Source organism: Loxodonta africana, chromosome 11, assembly GCF_030014295.1.
Source record: "Loxodonta africana isolate mLoxAfr1 chromosome 11, mLoxAfr1.hap2, whole genome shotgun sequence".
Lineage (NCBI taxonomy): Eukaryota > Metazoa > Chordata > Mammalia > Proboscidea > Elephantidae > Loxodonta > Loxodonta africana.
The window spans coordinates 104,214,446-104,226,773 of record NC_087352.1 but is presented as its reverse complement, the minus strand read 5'-3'; the positions used below and the strand labels follow the sequence as shown (position 1 = coordinate 104,226,773).

The 12,328-nt window shown below is 40.2% G+C and overlaps 1 protein-coding gene across 1 annotated transcript in view; it reads left to right on the top strand.

Annotated features, from left to right (window-relative positions):
- Positions 1-12,328, top strand: part of PIEZO2 (piezo type mechanosensitive ion channel component 2) — a 656,646-nt gene that overhangs the window by 353,635 nt on the left and 290,683 nt on the right. The window contains exon 4 of the mRNA XM_064294736.1: positions 3,102-3,144. Within this exon, the coding sequence (XP_064150806.1) occupies positions 3,102-3,144 (43 nt within the window). The remainder of the gene's footprint in view (positions 1-3,101; positions 3,145-12,328) is intronic.

The following is a 12,328-nucleotide window of genomic DNA, read 5'->3' as shown; positions in this document are numbered from 1 at the left end:
AAAAGAAGAGGGGGAAGTAGAACGGGCAGAGGATGGTAGGTACGTAACAGGGCACAGGAATGAAGGAGGGAGACAATGAGAATGGAGAGACAGAGCTGTGTTCATTTTGTAAAGGAGGGATTTATTGATTCAGGGAGAACATGTCACACACCTAAGCACAGAAGTTCCCTCTGGAGTCACGGGGGCATTGGCACTGAAGGATTTTGAAGGTGCTGCGCCACCTTGGACACATGTCGGGTTCATTGTTGACTGTGTGCCCAGCCTCTGGCCTCTGACGCTCACTCTGAGTTTCAGTTCTGTGCTTTGGCTATGGGCGCCATAAAGTTCAACTGTTAAAACTGAAGAATCACACTTCATTATGTCTACTTCATCTAAGACTGGGAAGGAAAGACCCCTCTCATTAATCGTATCCATTTCTCTCTGCTGTATGTTTTCTTTTTGTTGTGTTGCTGTTGTTCACTGTTTTCCTGAAGAGCGTGACATGTCTCAGACTTCTCTATATCATAAATCTCACTTGAAAAGTGTTGCCTCAAGGATATCTGCCAACTACTTTTGTTTTCCCTGCTTTTCACTGTGTCGGACTGCTTTGGCAAGGGAGAATAATATTACCTTACCATGTAAAACATGGTTAATGGCTTTTAAAGAATTCCCCAGCAACTGAATAATGGGCTGCTAAAAATATTTTTGGTGCCAAAGAATCTGGGTATGTCTGTTCCATTTATTGTTCGTTTCTTGTTTCATCGTGGCTAAGTGCTCACAAAAGGCATAAAACCCCAAACCTCTAGAGCATCTGGTGTTTGAGGGCGAAACCATATTTTACATATTCAGTGCCATACCTAGCATGTTAAGATGGTTATTTAGCCTCAGCAATGAACAATGATGAATGTCTATGGTATGCAAGATGTTCAGATTATTAAGGAAGTTGGTTTCTCTTGAATATGAGGAAATCATGTCCTACCATCTCTGTCATATTTAGTTGAGTTGCTTGATAATGCTTCTTCTGAGGAGTGCTGGAAGTCTTGCACCCAGAACTTTTAACTGGTCCTGCCTGTTTGTATAAGAGTTTATGTTTCTCGGAAATAAGAAAATGGAGTCTTTCTTACTTGAAGCTATGTCATTGAGAAGCCTGATAATGCAGCATAACAGAATCATTTGTTTTTTCTTTTTGTTTGATAATAAATTATTTTAAAAGTTTTTTTCTTAAAAATTTAGGAATGTACTGAGATGATCTGGGAAACAGAATGGAAATGGAAATTAAAGGTGCTTTGTTTCTCATTGGAAACAAGAGAAGTCAAGAAGAGTAGCATCTTAACTCCCTTACTGCTAATCCCTCCTTCATCCTCCCCTGAGTTTAAAATTCTGGACCCTTCCCACTTGGTCTGTACTCAGGCCATCTGGCTCTGCCTTTAGCAGGGGACTCTCACTTGTCCCATTCCTTACTTCAGGCCACCAGCTGCCAACTGTCCTTGAACACCAAAGGCTTCAGTCCGAATGTGGCCTAATTGCAAAGATTTCAGGGATTCAAAGAATTCCTGACTTGGGGATTCTTAACTCTTTTGTGTGATCACAGGACAAATGACATTCATATGAGGCCACCTTTCATGGGCCCAGAAAAAAAAATTCCTGGGCTGGTTAGCTAAAATCCCAGATATTTTTTTCCCGCTCAGCAGAGCATACTGGAATTGCACGGGATAAGAGCAACTTCACCCAATGAGAAGAGCATGAATCTGCCTTGAATTTGTGTGCGTGTGTACATTAATCATACCCAAAAAGCTAGTTCCCAGAGATGGCCAGGGAGACTTCCCTGGGCCGCCTATCCCTGTGCAGATTCCTGCCTCTCCAAGAAGTCTGGCTCATGTCTAGGAGACACTGAATACATTCTAGGCAGAGTTCTCAAGAAAGAAGCACAAGGACCATCCCAGTTTATTGTGACTTTAGGAAAAGAAGCAGGGTAGCTTTTTAGCTGCTTCTGGAAACCCAGAATTTAAATTTACATAAAGTATCTACTGTGATCATCAAGCAGTGAATGAAACACAACTTATGAATTTAGGGCTGGGGGTATTTTGTGATAATTGCTGAAATAATTTTTTTTAAATAAAAATATTTTTGCCACTGACTGCACATCAGGAAAATGTAAAACTTGGGCCAGCACAAACCCTTACTGTCGTTATTACCGTTAGCTGCTGTTGAGTTGGTTCCAACTCATGGCGACCCCGTGTGTGCAGAGTAGAACTGCTCTCCATACACTTTTCAAGGCAGTGACCTTTTGGAAGCAGACTACCGGGCCTGTCTTCCGAGGAGCCTCTGGGTGGGTTTGAACCACCAGCCTCTTGGCTAGTAGTTGGGTGCTTAACCATGTGCACCACCCTGGGACTCCACAGCATAAACCCTTAACTTTTATAAATACAGAGTTTTTATTAAAATGCTGTTGGATAAAAATTACGACTTTTCCTTATATCAAGTACTTGGAAATCATTACATGTCAATAATGAAAACCTGTGGAAAATATTCTTTATACCAGGGTGTTCTTCATTTGTGGATTTCGATACACTACTCTTCAAATCATGTCACTTGAAATATAGCCTTTTGGTATTCAGGAGACTTCTGATTAAAAATGTTTACCTTAAAAAAATAAAGGAAATGTTGTTTCTGCGCTTCAACCTCCGTGAAATAAAGACGTTGTATCTAACGAGTTGGAACTTCCAAGTGTCTTCTACCCTTAACTATGTTACACAAAATTGAAAGTTGAATTTTAGAGAGTGTGTAACTTAGAATGTGTTAGTTCATTATTTTGACAGGAGAGTTTCACTCATCTTATTCTCAGCAGGACACACTCAGAATTTAGCGGCCTGCCCCTTCACAGAGCCCAGCGTGGGTGGAGCAGAGTGCTTTGCCGCATTGCAGGAGGTGCCCACTCACGTCCTCTGTGGACTGTTCTCTAGAAAGGCCATTGGGGGCAGCAGGTGGGACGATGCCTTTAAGGGAAGAACAAGTAATCCCACTTAAAGGTAAAACCAAGTATCTGGCACGGGTGCACAAAGACACATGAAATTATCTGAATTCTTGATGTGCACTAATTGTGTTTCTTCTTTCTCTTATAGGCTCAACCTGGGAAAAGACATTTCGGCAGATCGGCTTTGAAAGGTAAGCACTATTTAACATGTTTCCGCTTTTAGCTACTAATGGATGATTTTATTCAAAGTAATTAATGGCGCTTTATAAATCAATAGTCTTGCTGCCACTACTTCAGTAGCTGTGTGACCTTGAGGATTCTGTCCCTCTGAGCCTCAATTTGTTTGTAAAATAGAGCTTTCAGTAGTTGCCTACACACAGGGTGGAAATGAAGATTAAGTGGAACAATCTTTTAAACTATAAAGCAGTATAAAAGGTAAGTTGTGTACTTAGGAGAATTACATGAAATAGAGCTGTTTATAAACAGAGTTAACTCTCCCCCAGCTTCATTCTCTTCAGATACCATATTCAGTTCTATGATTTTAATCCAGGGAAATTTATATTTATATTGATAGCTCTGCAATTATTAACATCCTTAGATCTTATTAGCCACAAATAAAAAAAAACTGAGATCATATCACTCTTAACTGAAAATATTTCTACACAGGCATTTCCCCCCGCCCCCCCCCCCCCAAAATTAAATTGATTGGCTCAGTATAAGGTCCAGAAATGAGGAGGCCGGGTCAACAAGGTCATTAAACGAGCTGCCCGAGCAAGCTGAGGACAGGTGTTTGACAGATGTCTCCTAGCAGTATGAGGGCTTTGCATGGAACTTTCAATATAGAAATGGTTATTGAAAGAGAAAAAAGGAATTTTACACTTTTTTTACTCTAAAAGTAGATTTTTCATCATATTGAAAATGTGTTTATGTGTTGATCAAGCTGACAGAGTGCTTAGAGCATATGAAAAATAATAAGATACTTGATTTAAAAATGCATTTTTTCCCGTTTGCGATAGAGAATAGCTCTGTCACCAGGCCCAGTGTGATAGCACTTCCTTTACCATTTTTCAATTGATTCAAAGATATATTTATTTCTCTACATACATGTCCACTCACATCAGCACAATCACTTTTAGGTCTCACAGTAAGTTCTCACAGACAGAGAGATAGATAAAACGGATGATTTGATGAGGTTGGATTACATACCTGTTGTCAAGTCAACTCCAACTCATGGAAACCTTATGTGCAAAAAAAGAAAACATTGCTGGGTCCTGCATCATTGGCGAGTTTTTGGAAGTAGATTGCCAGGCCTTTCTTCCTAGTCTGTCTTAGTCTGGAAGCTTTGCTAAAGCCTGTTCACCATGGGTGGCTATCCTGGTATTTGAAATACCTGTGAGGTAGCTTCCAGCGTAACAGCAACACACAGTCCACCACATTTAGCTCAAGGCTTGATGGGATTGGCTTGGGATGGTCAGCTCCCACAGGCCAGCTGAAAACAAAGCATGGAAGATCATGTGCACCTTCATTTCCAATGTGACATCTTCTCCCAAAATATGTTTCTCATGATACGCCTTTCTATTATGAAAAATTGACAAAATAGCAAAATGAATGCCATATCCATCACCCAGCTTCGGTAAGACTTTTTAACATTTTATTGTGCTTTAGGGCAAAGTTTATATAGCATATTAATTTTCCAATCAATGATTCTTACACAAATTGTTTCGTGATCTTGGTTGCAGTCTGTGCAATATGTCAGCACTCTCCCCATCTCCTCCCTGGGCTCCTGTTTCCGTTGGTCCAGTTTCCCTATCCCTCCTTGTCTTCTCGGCTTTGGTTTTGGGCAAGTGTTGCCCTTTGGTCTTGTATAGTCAGCTGCCCCAAGGACTGCATCCTTCATGGATGTTATTGTTGACATGGCCCTGTCTATTATCTGGCTGAATGATGGCCTTCAGGAGTGTCTACAGTTTCACGCCAGAAGGTTGTCTTAGAGCATAGTGTCAGGGGTTCCTCCAGTCTCTCTCAGACCAGTAAGCCTGATCTTTTCGTTTTATTTTGTTTTCCATTTGCATTTTGGTCTACATTTTTTACATATTCTACCTGGAAACTTCTATTGTGATCCAGGTCAGAGTGGTCAGTTAGTGGTAGCCCAGTGCCATCTTGTTCTCCTGGTCTCAGGTTGGAGGAGACTATAGTTCATATGGGCCATTAGTCCTTCAGGTTAATTCCTTCACTGTAACTTCCATTTTCTTTGTTCTCCTTTGTTCCTGATTGGATGAGACCAATAGTTGCTTCTTAGATGGCTGCTCACAAGCTTTTGAGACCCCAGATGCTACTCACCATGCTAGGATGTAGAACATTATTTTTATGAAGAGTGTTTTGCCAATTGACCTAGATGTCCCCTGAGACTATGATCCTTAGCCTGCATATCTAGTAGTTCAGTCCCAATGTCTAAGTAGTTTCCATAATTTTGCCTCTTATATGCACTGGCATAGGAGTATAAATGCAGCATTTATAAATACATATGTAGAAATATCTACAACCATACCTATATATGTACACGGGTGTACTCCACTACGGCCCCCTCATCTATTTAGCATACATATTAGCCCATGTATCTACTCCCAAATAATTGATTGTTATTACTGATGTTGCAGGATTGTATATGTTATAGCATTTACTGTAGTTTCCCTTTATTCTTGTGTACCTCTCAGTGTCTTCCTTTGCCTTGGTCATGTTGTACTGACTTCCCCCATGTTGTGTATTGCCTTACCCTTTACCAGAATTAACACTTGTACGGCACAGTAAGGAAACCCTGGTGGCGTAGTGGTTAAGTGCTACGGCTGCTAACCAAAGGGTCAGCAGTTTGAATCCGCCAGGCGCTCCTTGGAAACTCTATGGGGCAGTTCTACTCTGTCCTATAGGGTCACTATGAGTTGGAATCAACTTGACGGCACTGGGTATGGCACAGCAATTAACAACTCAGCTGCTAACCAAAAGGTCGGCAGTTCAAATCCACCAGCTGCTCCTTGGAAACCCTATGGGCAAGTTCTACTGTGTCCTACAGGGTTGCTATGAGTCAGAATCAACTTGGTGGCAACGGATTTGGTCTTTTGGATTTATTATTCTAGTCAGTGATTCTCCCTTCCTCCCCTTTCCCATCCTTGGTAACCATCAAAAAATGTTTCTTTCTGTGTATAATCCTATTCTTGACTTTTTATAATAGTAGTCTCATCCAGCAATCCCACTTCTTGGAACATATCCTAGAGGAATAAGAGCCATCACATGAATACAGTAGTAGTCTAATACCATATTTGTCCTTTTGAGATTGACTTATTTCACTCAGCCTAATGCCCTCCAGACTCATCTATGTTGTGACATATTTTGCAGTTCATCATTATTCTTCATCGTTGAGTAGTACTACATTGTGTGTATGTAGTGTAGTTTGTTCATCCCTTCATCCGTTGATGAGCATATAGGTTGTTTCCATCTTTTTGCTGCCGTGAATAGTGCTGCAGTGAACATGCACATATGTGCATATGTCTATTAGTGTTATGGCTCTTATTTCTTCCCGATGTATACCTAGAAGTAGGGTTACTGGATCACATGATAATTCTATTTCCAGCTTTTTAAGGAAGCGCGCGATGCCATTTTCCATAGTGGTGGTACCATTTTACATTCCCACCAGCAGTTGTATAAGAGTTCCAATCTCCCCACAACCTCTCCAGCATTTGTTGTTTTCTGTTTTTCTGATCAGTACCGTTATTGCCAGGGTGCGGTGGTATCTCGTAGTTTTGGTTTGCATCTCTCTGTTAGCTAATGGTTTTGAGCATCTCTTCGTGTTTCTTAGCTCCTGGAATGTCTTCTTTGGTGAAGTGTCTGTTCATTTGCTTTGCCCATTTTTTAATTGGACTGCTTGTCCTTTTGTTGTTGAAGTGTTGAAATTTTCTATGAATTTTACAGATTGTTCCCTTGTCAGATCTGTAATAGCCAAAAATGTTTTTGCAGTCTGTGGGTTCTCTTTTTACTCTTTTGGTGAGTCTTTTGATGAGCATAAGTGTTTAATTTTTAGGACGTCTCTGTTATCTAGTTTATCTTCTGGTGTTTGTATATTTTTAGTTGTTGTTGTTAGGTGCCATCTACTTGGTTCTGACACATAGCAACCTCTTACACAATAGATGGAAACACTGCCTAGTCCTGCTCCATCCTCACAATCATTGCTATGTCTGAGCCCACTGCTGCAGCCACTGTGTCAGTCCATCTCGTCAAGCATCTTTCTCTTTTTCACTGACCTTCTACCTTACCAAGCATGATGTCTTTCTCCAGGGACTGGTCCCTCCTGATAACATATCCTAAGTACGCGAGATGAAGTCTCGCCATCCTTGCTTCCAAGGAGTGCTCTGGCTGTAATTCTTCCAAGAGAGACTAGTTCGTTCTTTTGGCAGTCCATGGTATATTCAGTAATCATCACCAACACCATGAGGAATTCTTCTTCGGTCTTCCTTATTCATTGTCATGTGCTTTCTCATGCACATGAGGCGATTGAAAATACCACGGCTTGGGCCAGGCGCACCTTAGTATTTCATTAGGGGTTGCAAAATGGTGATTTAAAAAATTCTATCCTTTCTATCACATGCATGAGCAAGAGTTCTTCTTCAAGATTAACTTTCCCTGGTTTGAGGGGCTATTTTTTATCCTTAATTCAATTTATATAAAAGAGGCAAAAATATGCCTAAATGTTTTCCTTTAATAGTTCCTATTTAAGAAGTCAGTGTCTGTGAGACCCTCAGTGGCCATCAGTGGCTAATGTTTGTTTGTTTTTCTCTTGCTTTAAGTATATTATAAACTCAATTTTTAGAATATTCTGTTTTTATTTGAAATATGCTGTTTTGAGTTTGATTTTATGCTGTTGTTCTTTTGTTGCTCAAATTGTTCCACTTTCAGCCTTTAGGAACAACTCCATGTTGGCTTCTTGTCCTCGTGACACACCCCCATAGCTCCTTCTTAGCTGTCATGGTTCTAGCTCATCTGCTATTCCAGATCTGGGGTTAGCTGTTTTCTCTTCTTTCTCTTGTGGGGATGGTGTCAACCCTAGGGTGCTTATGAGTTCTGGTTGGCATTGCTCCTGGTCTTTTCAATGCGTGGACCTCAGATATAATATTGTTTTTAAAATCTGAGTTCTTAAAGTATTTCCAATTCAAATGTAGCCTTACAATGTTTTTACTTCTCTAAAATTTTACATTTGTATCTCTTTTGGTTTTTTGCTGAAAATTTTGGCTCTTAGCAATATGAAACTTTTCTGTTTTATTTTAATGTGTACATAATATTTTCAAGATACTAATAGTGCTCATACTACCACTAATCATAAAACTATTGAGTAAAGTTTTTAAAAATTGCAGTTCTGTCCTAATTTTACATTTCATTAAGTTTAAGAATCAAAAGACTGTAAACTAAAGTTGCTTCAAATATTTTTTTTCTTTCTCCATGTGGTTATATCCCAAATTTCATGTACAGTTTGGTTTTCATTTGTTTCAGAATATTTTAATTTCAAAAGCTTTTTTTCATTTTGATTTAATTTTCTTTTTGAATGTATAAATATTTGTTTTCAAATCCTAGTTACATAATATAGTTTTTTCAGAGAAATCTCACCTTCAGCCTTCTCCTTTGTGTCCTGTTCTCTCCCTTCTATCTTCTATTATACTAACCATTTTAATTCATTTTTGCTTTAACACCCCAGTGTTTATTTTTGCAAATATAATTTAATACTTATGTGCATTTTTATCTTTTTCCTGTTATTGCATGAAGACTGGCATATTGTCTCCATTATTCTGCATTTTGATTTTCCCACTGAGGAGTATATTCTGGAGATCATTCCACATCAGTGTATATAAATATTCTTTTTTTCACAAACCTGAGACGGACATAAATCAGGGATCTTATCCAGCACCATGCTTTACTAATAATTTCAAGGATGCAAGTGATCAAGGGCACAGGTGATGCAGGGAGAGGCCCAGGATATCCCATGTGGCTCCCCAGGCCCCTTTTTCCATCAAATCCATGTCCTCTGGCCCAGAGTTTCCATGAGGTTTCTGGTGGCTTCATATAGCAGGGAGCGTTTCAGTTTTACAATGGCCCCAGCTTTATCCCCAAGAAAGATGAAGAGCTCATGTGACCTTCTCAAGGTAGCCTCATCATTCTGTGAACTGTAGATTGGTTCACTGTAACAGCCCTGAACCAGGGATGCCTTCTCCAAGCGTTCCACAGATGAGGACTCTCTCCATGGCAAAAAAAAAAAAAAAAATCCTTAATCCGTTACAAGGAGATTGCTAAAGCAGATCACCTACCATCTTCACCTAACCCCTTTGTAATTGGGGTGACAGTGGATCACAGGCCAGCTGTTTTAACTCCCTCCTCTCCAGTTGGTACAGTGTGTTCAGTTGTATCCTATGAATGGACTTTTATGCTGTTTCCTTTTTGTTTTTGCTGTTATAAATAATATTGTAATGAATAACCTTGTATATAATTGTGTATTTGCCATAAGTCTTAGGTCTAGATTCCCACGTACAACCAAAGGCAAATTCATAAGAAGCTTACAAAATATTGGAGTCCCTGGGTAGCACAAACAGCCAATGTATTCACCTGCTAACTGAAAGGTTGAGGGTTCATGTCCAACCAGTAGCACCTTGGAAGAAAGACCTGGCTATCTACTTCCTAAAAATCAGCCATTGAAAACCCTATAGACCACATTTCTACTCTGACACCCATGGTATCGCCGTGAGTCAGCATTAGCTCCATGGCATCTAGTTTTTTGCTAAATATTGCCAGATGTCCCTACATAGAGTTTCAACAATTTGCACTCCCATAAGCAGTGTATGAGAATAACTATTTCCCCAGAGCCTTGTCAACAAAATATACTATTAAACTTGGGGTTTTTGCCAGTCTGATATGTGAAAAATTGTACTCAAGTGTATTTTTAGTATGCATTTATCTTGGTTCAATTGAGAATCTTGCTGTCTCCTTAGTGAAGCACTTTGAACAAGACCTTCTAAGATAGCTAAGAGTTCATTAATCAACAGAATTTTGCAACTGAAACTGTATTTTCTTCCTAGCTTACATGATTTTAACCTTTTGCTTACTTGAATAACAATTTAATGGAAATAGCTACCATGTGCCAGGCTGTATTAAATCATTTCTAGTCTTCACAACAACCCTATAGACCAAGAGCTGGCAACCTTTTACTGTAAAGGGCCAGATAGTAGACATCTTAGGCTTCGCAGATCAAGAAGTTTCTGTTGCAACTACTCAGTTCTGCCAGTGTATCAGAAAGCAGCCATCGATGGTGGGTATGTTTGCATTCCAGTAAAACTTTATTTTTATAAAGACAGATGGCTGGCAGGAATTGGCTGGCTGGCCATCTTTTGATAATCCCTACCATAAACTATGGCCACCATCTCACAGGTAAAGAAATTCAAAGGAAGGAAGTATTCTAACCATAAAGTTACAGCCACTCATACTGACCTTGCAGTCAGTTCCACGTTAGCCTGGTTCCAGGACTGAGCATTTAACCCCATACCACACTGAAGTCTCGAATTATGGTTTTCTTTTGTGTTGTGTTGTTTTTACTTTTCTACCTCCATAGCTCTGTGGACATAGTGTCCAGTCATAAGTCTTACTGACTCTTCCTATTTTATGAACATTTTAACTAAGGCCTGATGGTATACATTCTGTATTACAGTGCCTTCCTGTGATTTTTACGTTTCCATATAGAACTGTAACTAAAAATGTTATTAAGGAATATAAGATAATATGCTTTTTTTAGTAGGCCCTGAGTTGCTATGAGTCAAAATCAACTTGATGGCAATGGGTTTCTGTTTTTTTTTGTGTGTGTGTGGGGGGGGGAGCATGGTACAAACAGTTAAGTCCTGGCCTACTAGCTGAAAGGTTGGCAGTTCGAACCCACCCAGAGGCACCTCAGAAGACAGGCCTGGTGATCGGCTTCTGAAAGGTCACGGCCTTGAAAACCCTGTGGAGCAGTTCTATTCTGCACACTTGGGGTTGCCTGAGTTGGAAAAGACTGGACGGCAACTAACAGCAACAATGTTTTTTTTTTGCTCTGTAGTCCCAGGCATTATGTTTCAGCACTTATACCGTGGATCCATGCAGGCACTTGGTGGTCACTCTGATTTAAAGACATTGTCTTCAAATGTCATCCCATGTTTTCTCATTTAAGGTCAGAAAGTATCCAAGCATCTTAAAATATACAGTGGGTATTGGTCTCTTTGAGTTACTGTGCATTTAAGGTGACAGGACTGGTTGTGGCAAGCAATACTGTTAAATGTGGCTCTGCTTGTTTTCTTCTCCAGTTGAGTCTGTTTCTTCTCTTAAAGGGGACTCCAGTTACATCTTAATTGGCGCTTTCAGGATCTTTAGAGCAGCCCCAAGAGTCATTGCCATGTCCCCCTTTGAAGTTTGCCCATCACTTTACTTGCCAGTGGCATGCTTTGAAAGTGGTCACATCTAAAGGAAAAGTTACTGAGTCAGCTAAAGCTTCAAAGCTTTCTCCAAGAATAAGAAGGCAAAGGTGTCCCCTGTGATCACTTGACAGCAGAAAGGAAGACCCAGAGGTCTGCACCACATGCCCTCCTTGCTGTAATGCTTGACGGGGTAGCACCTGCCTTTCCATGAAGTGGGTTCAGCCACATCCTTTCTGAGAACTGTGGGGTTTTACACATGATCAGGATGTGTCTCAGAATAAACACACATTGTCAGAGTTTGTGGGACTAAATTCTGATGGCATGTTCATTTTGCTAATAATCACCCTTTCCCCCGTGGCATCTCAGGACTTGCTATTAGGACTTCCTTACAGGAGTGTGTTGTCCCTCAGGAAGAAAATGTGGTCGCATAGCTTGCTGCCTCTCTGTGCCACCTCCAACACCCCCCTCCACTCCTGGTACTACGAGATTCATACCTATATAACAAAAGCAGACTTTTTTTTTTTTGATACTGTGCCTATAATGTTTTTGTTTCAGACAGAAAGCTTGCCTTTCCATACAGTTTTTCTAAGCTAAGCTTAACCAAAAACCAAACCCAGTGCCACTGAGTCAATTCCAACTCATAACAAGCTTATGATTAATCATATAGCCAAATCACAGTCATTCATTAATTTAGGTTCAGGTGATTCCAGGTGGGACCAACTATAAATTCATTGATATTCTGTGTATTTTGAGCATCAGTTAGGGTAGCTTTGCAACCAAAAAGATTTGAAACCAAAATAACCCCAATTCTCAGCAGCTTAAGACAACAAATGTTGATTTCTTAGTTATGCACAATCTGCTGAGAAGCTGCCTCTCCCAGTCTGCTGTCATTGCTGTTGGGACG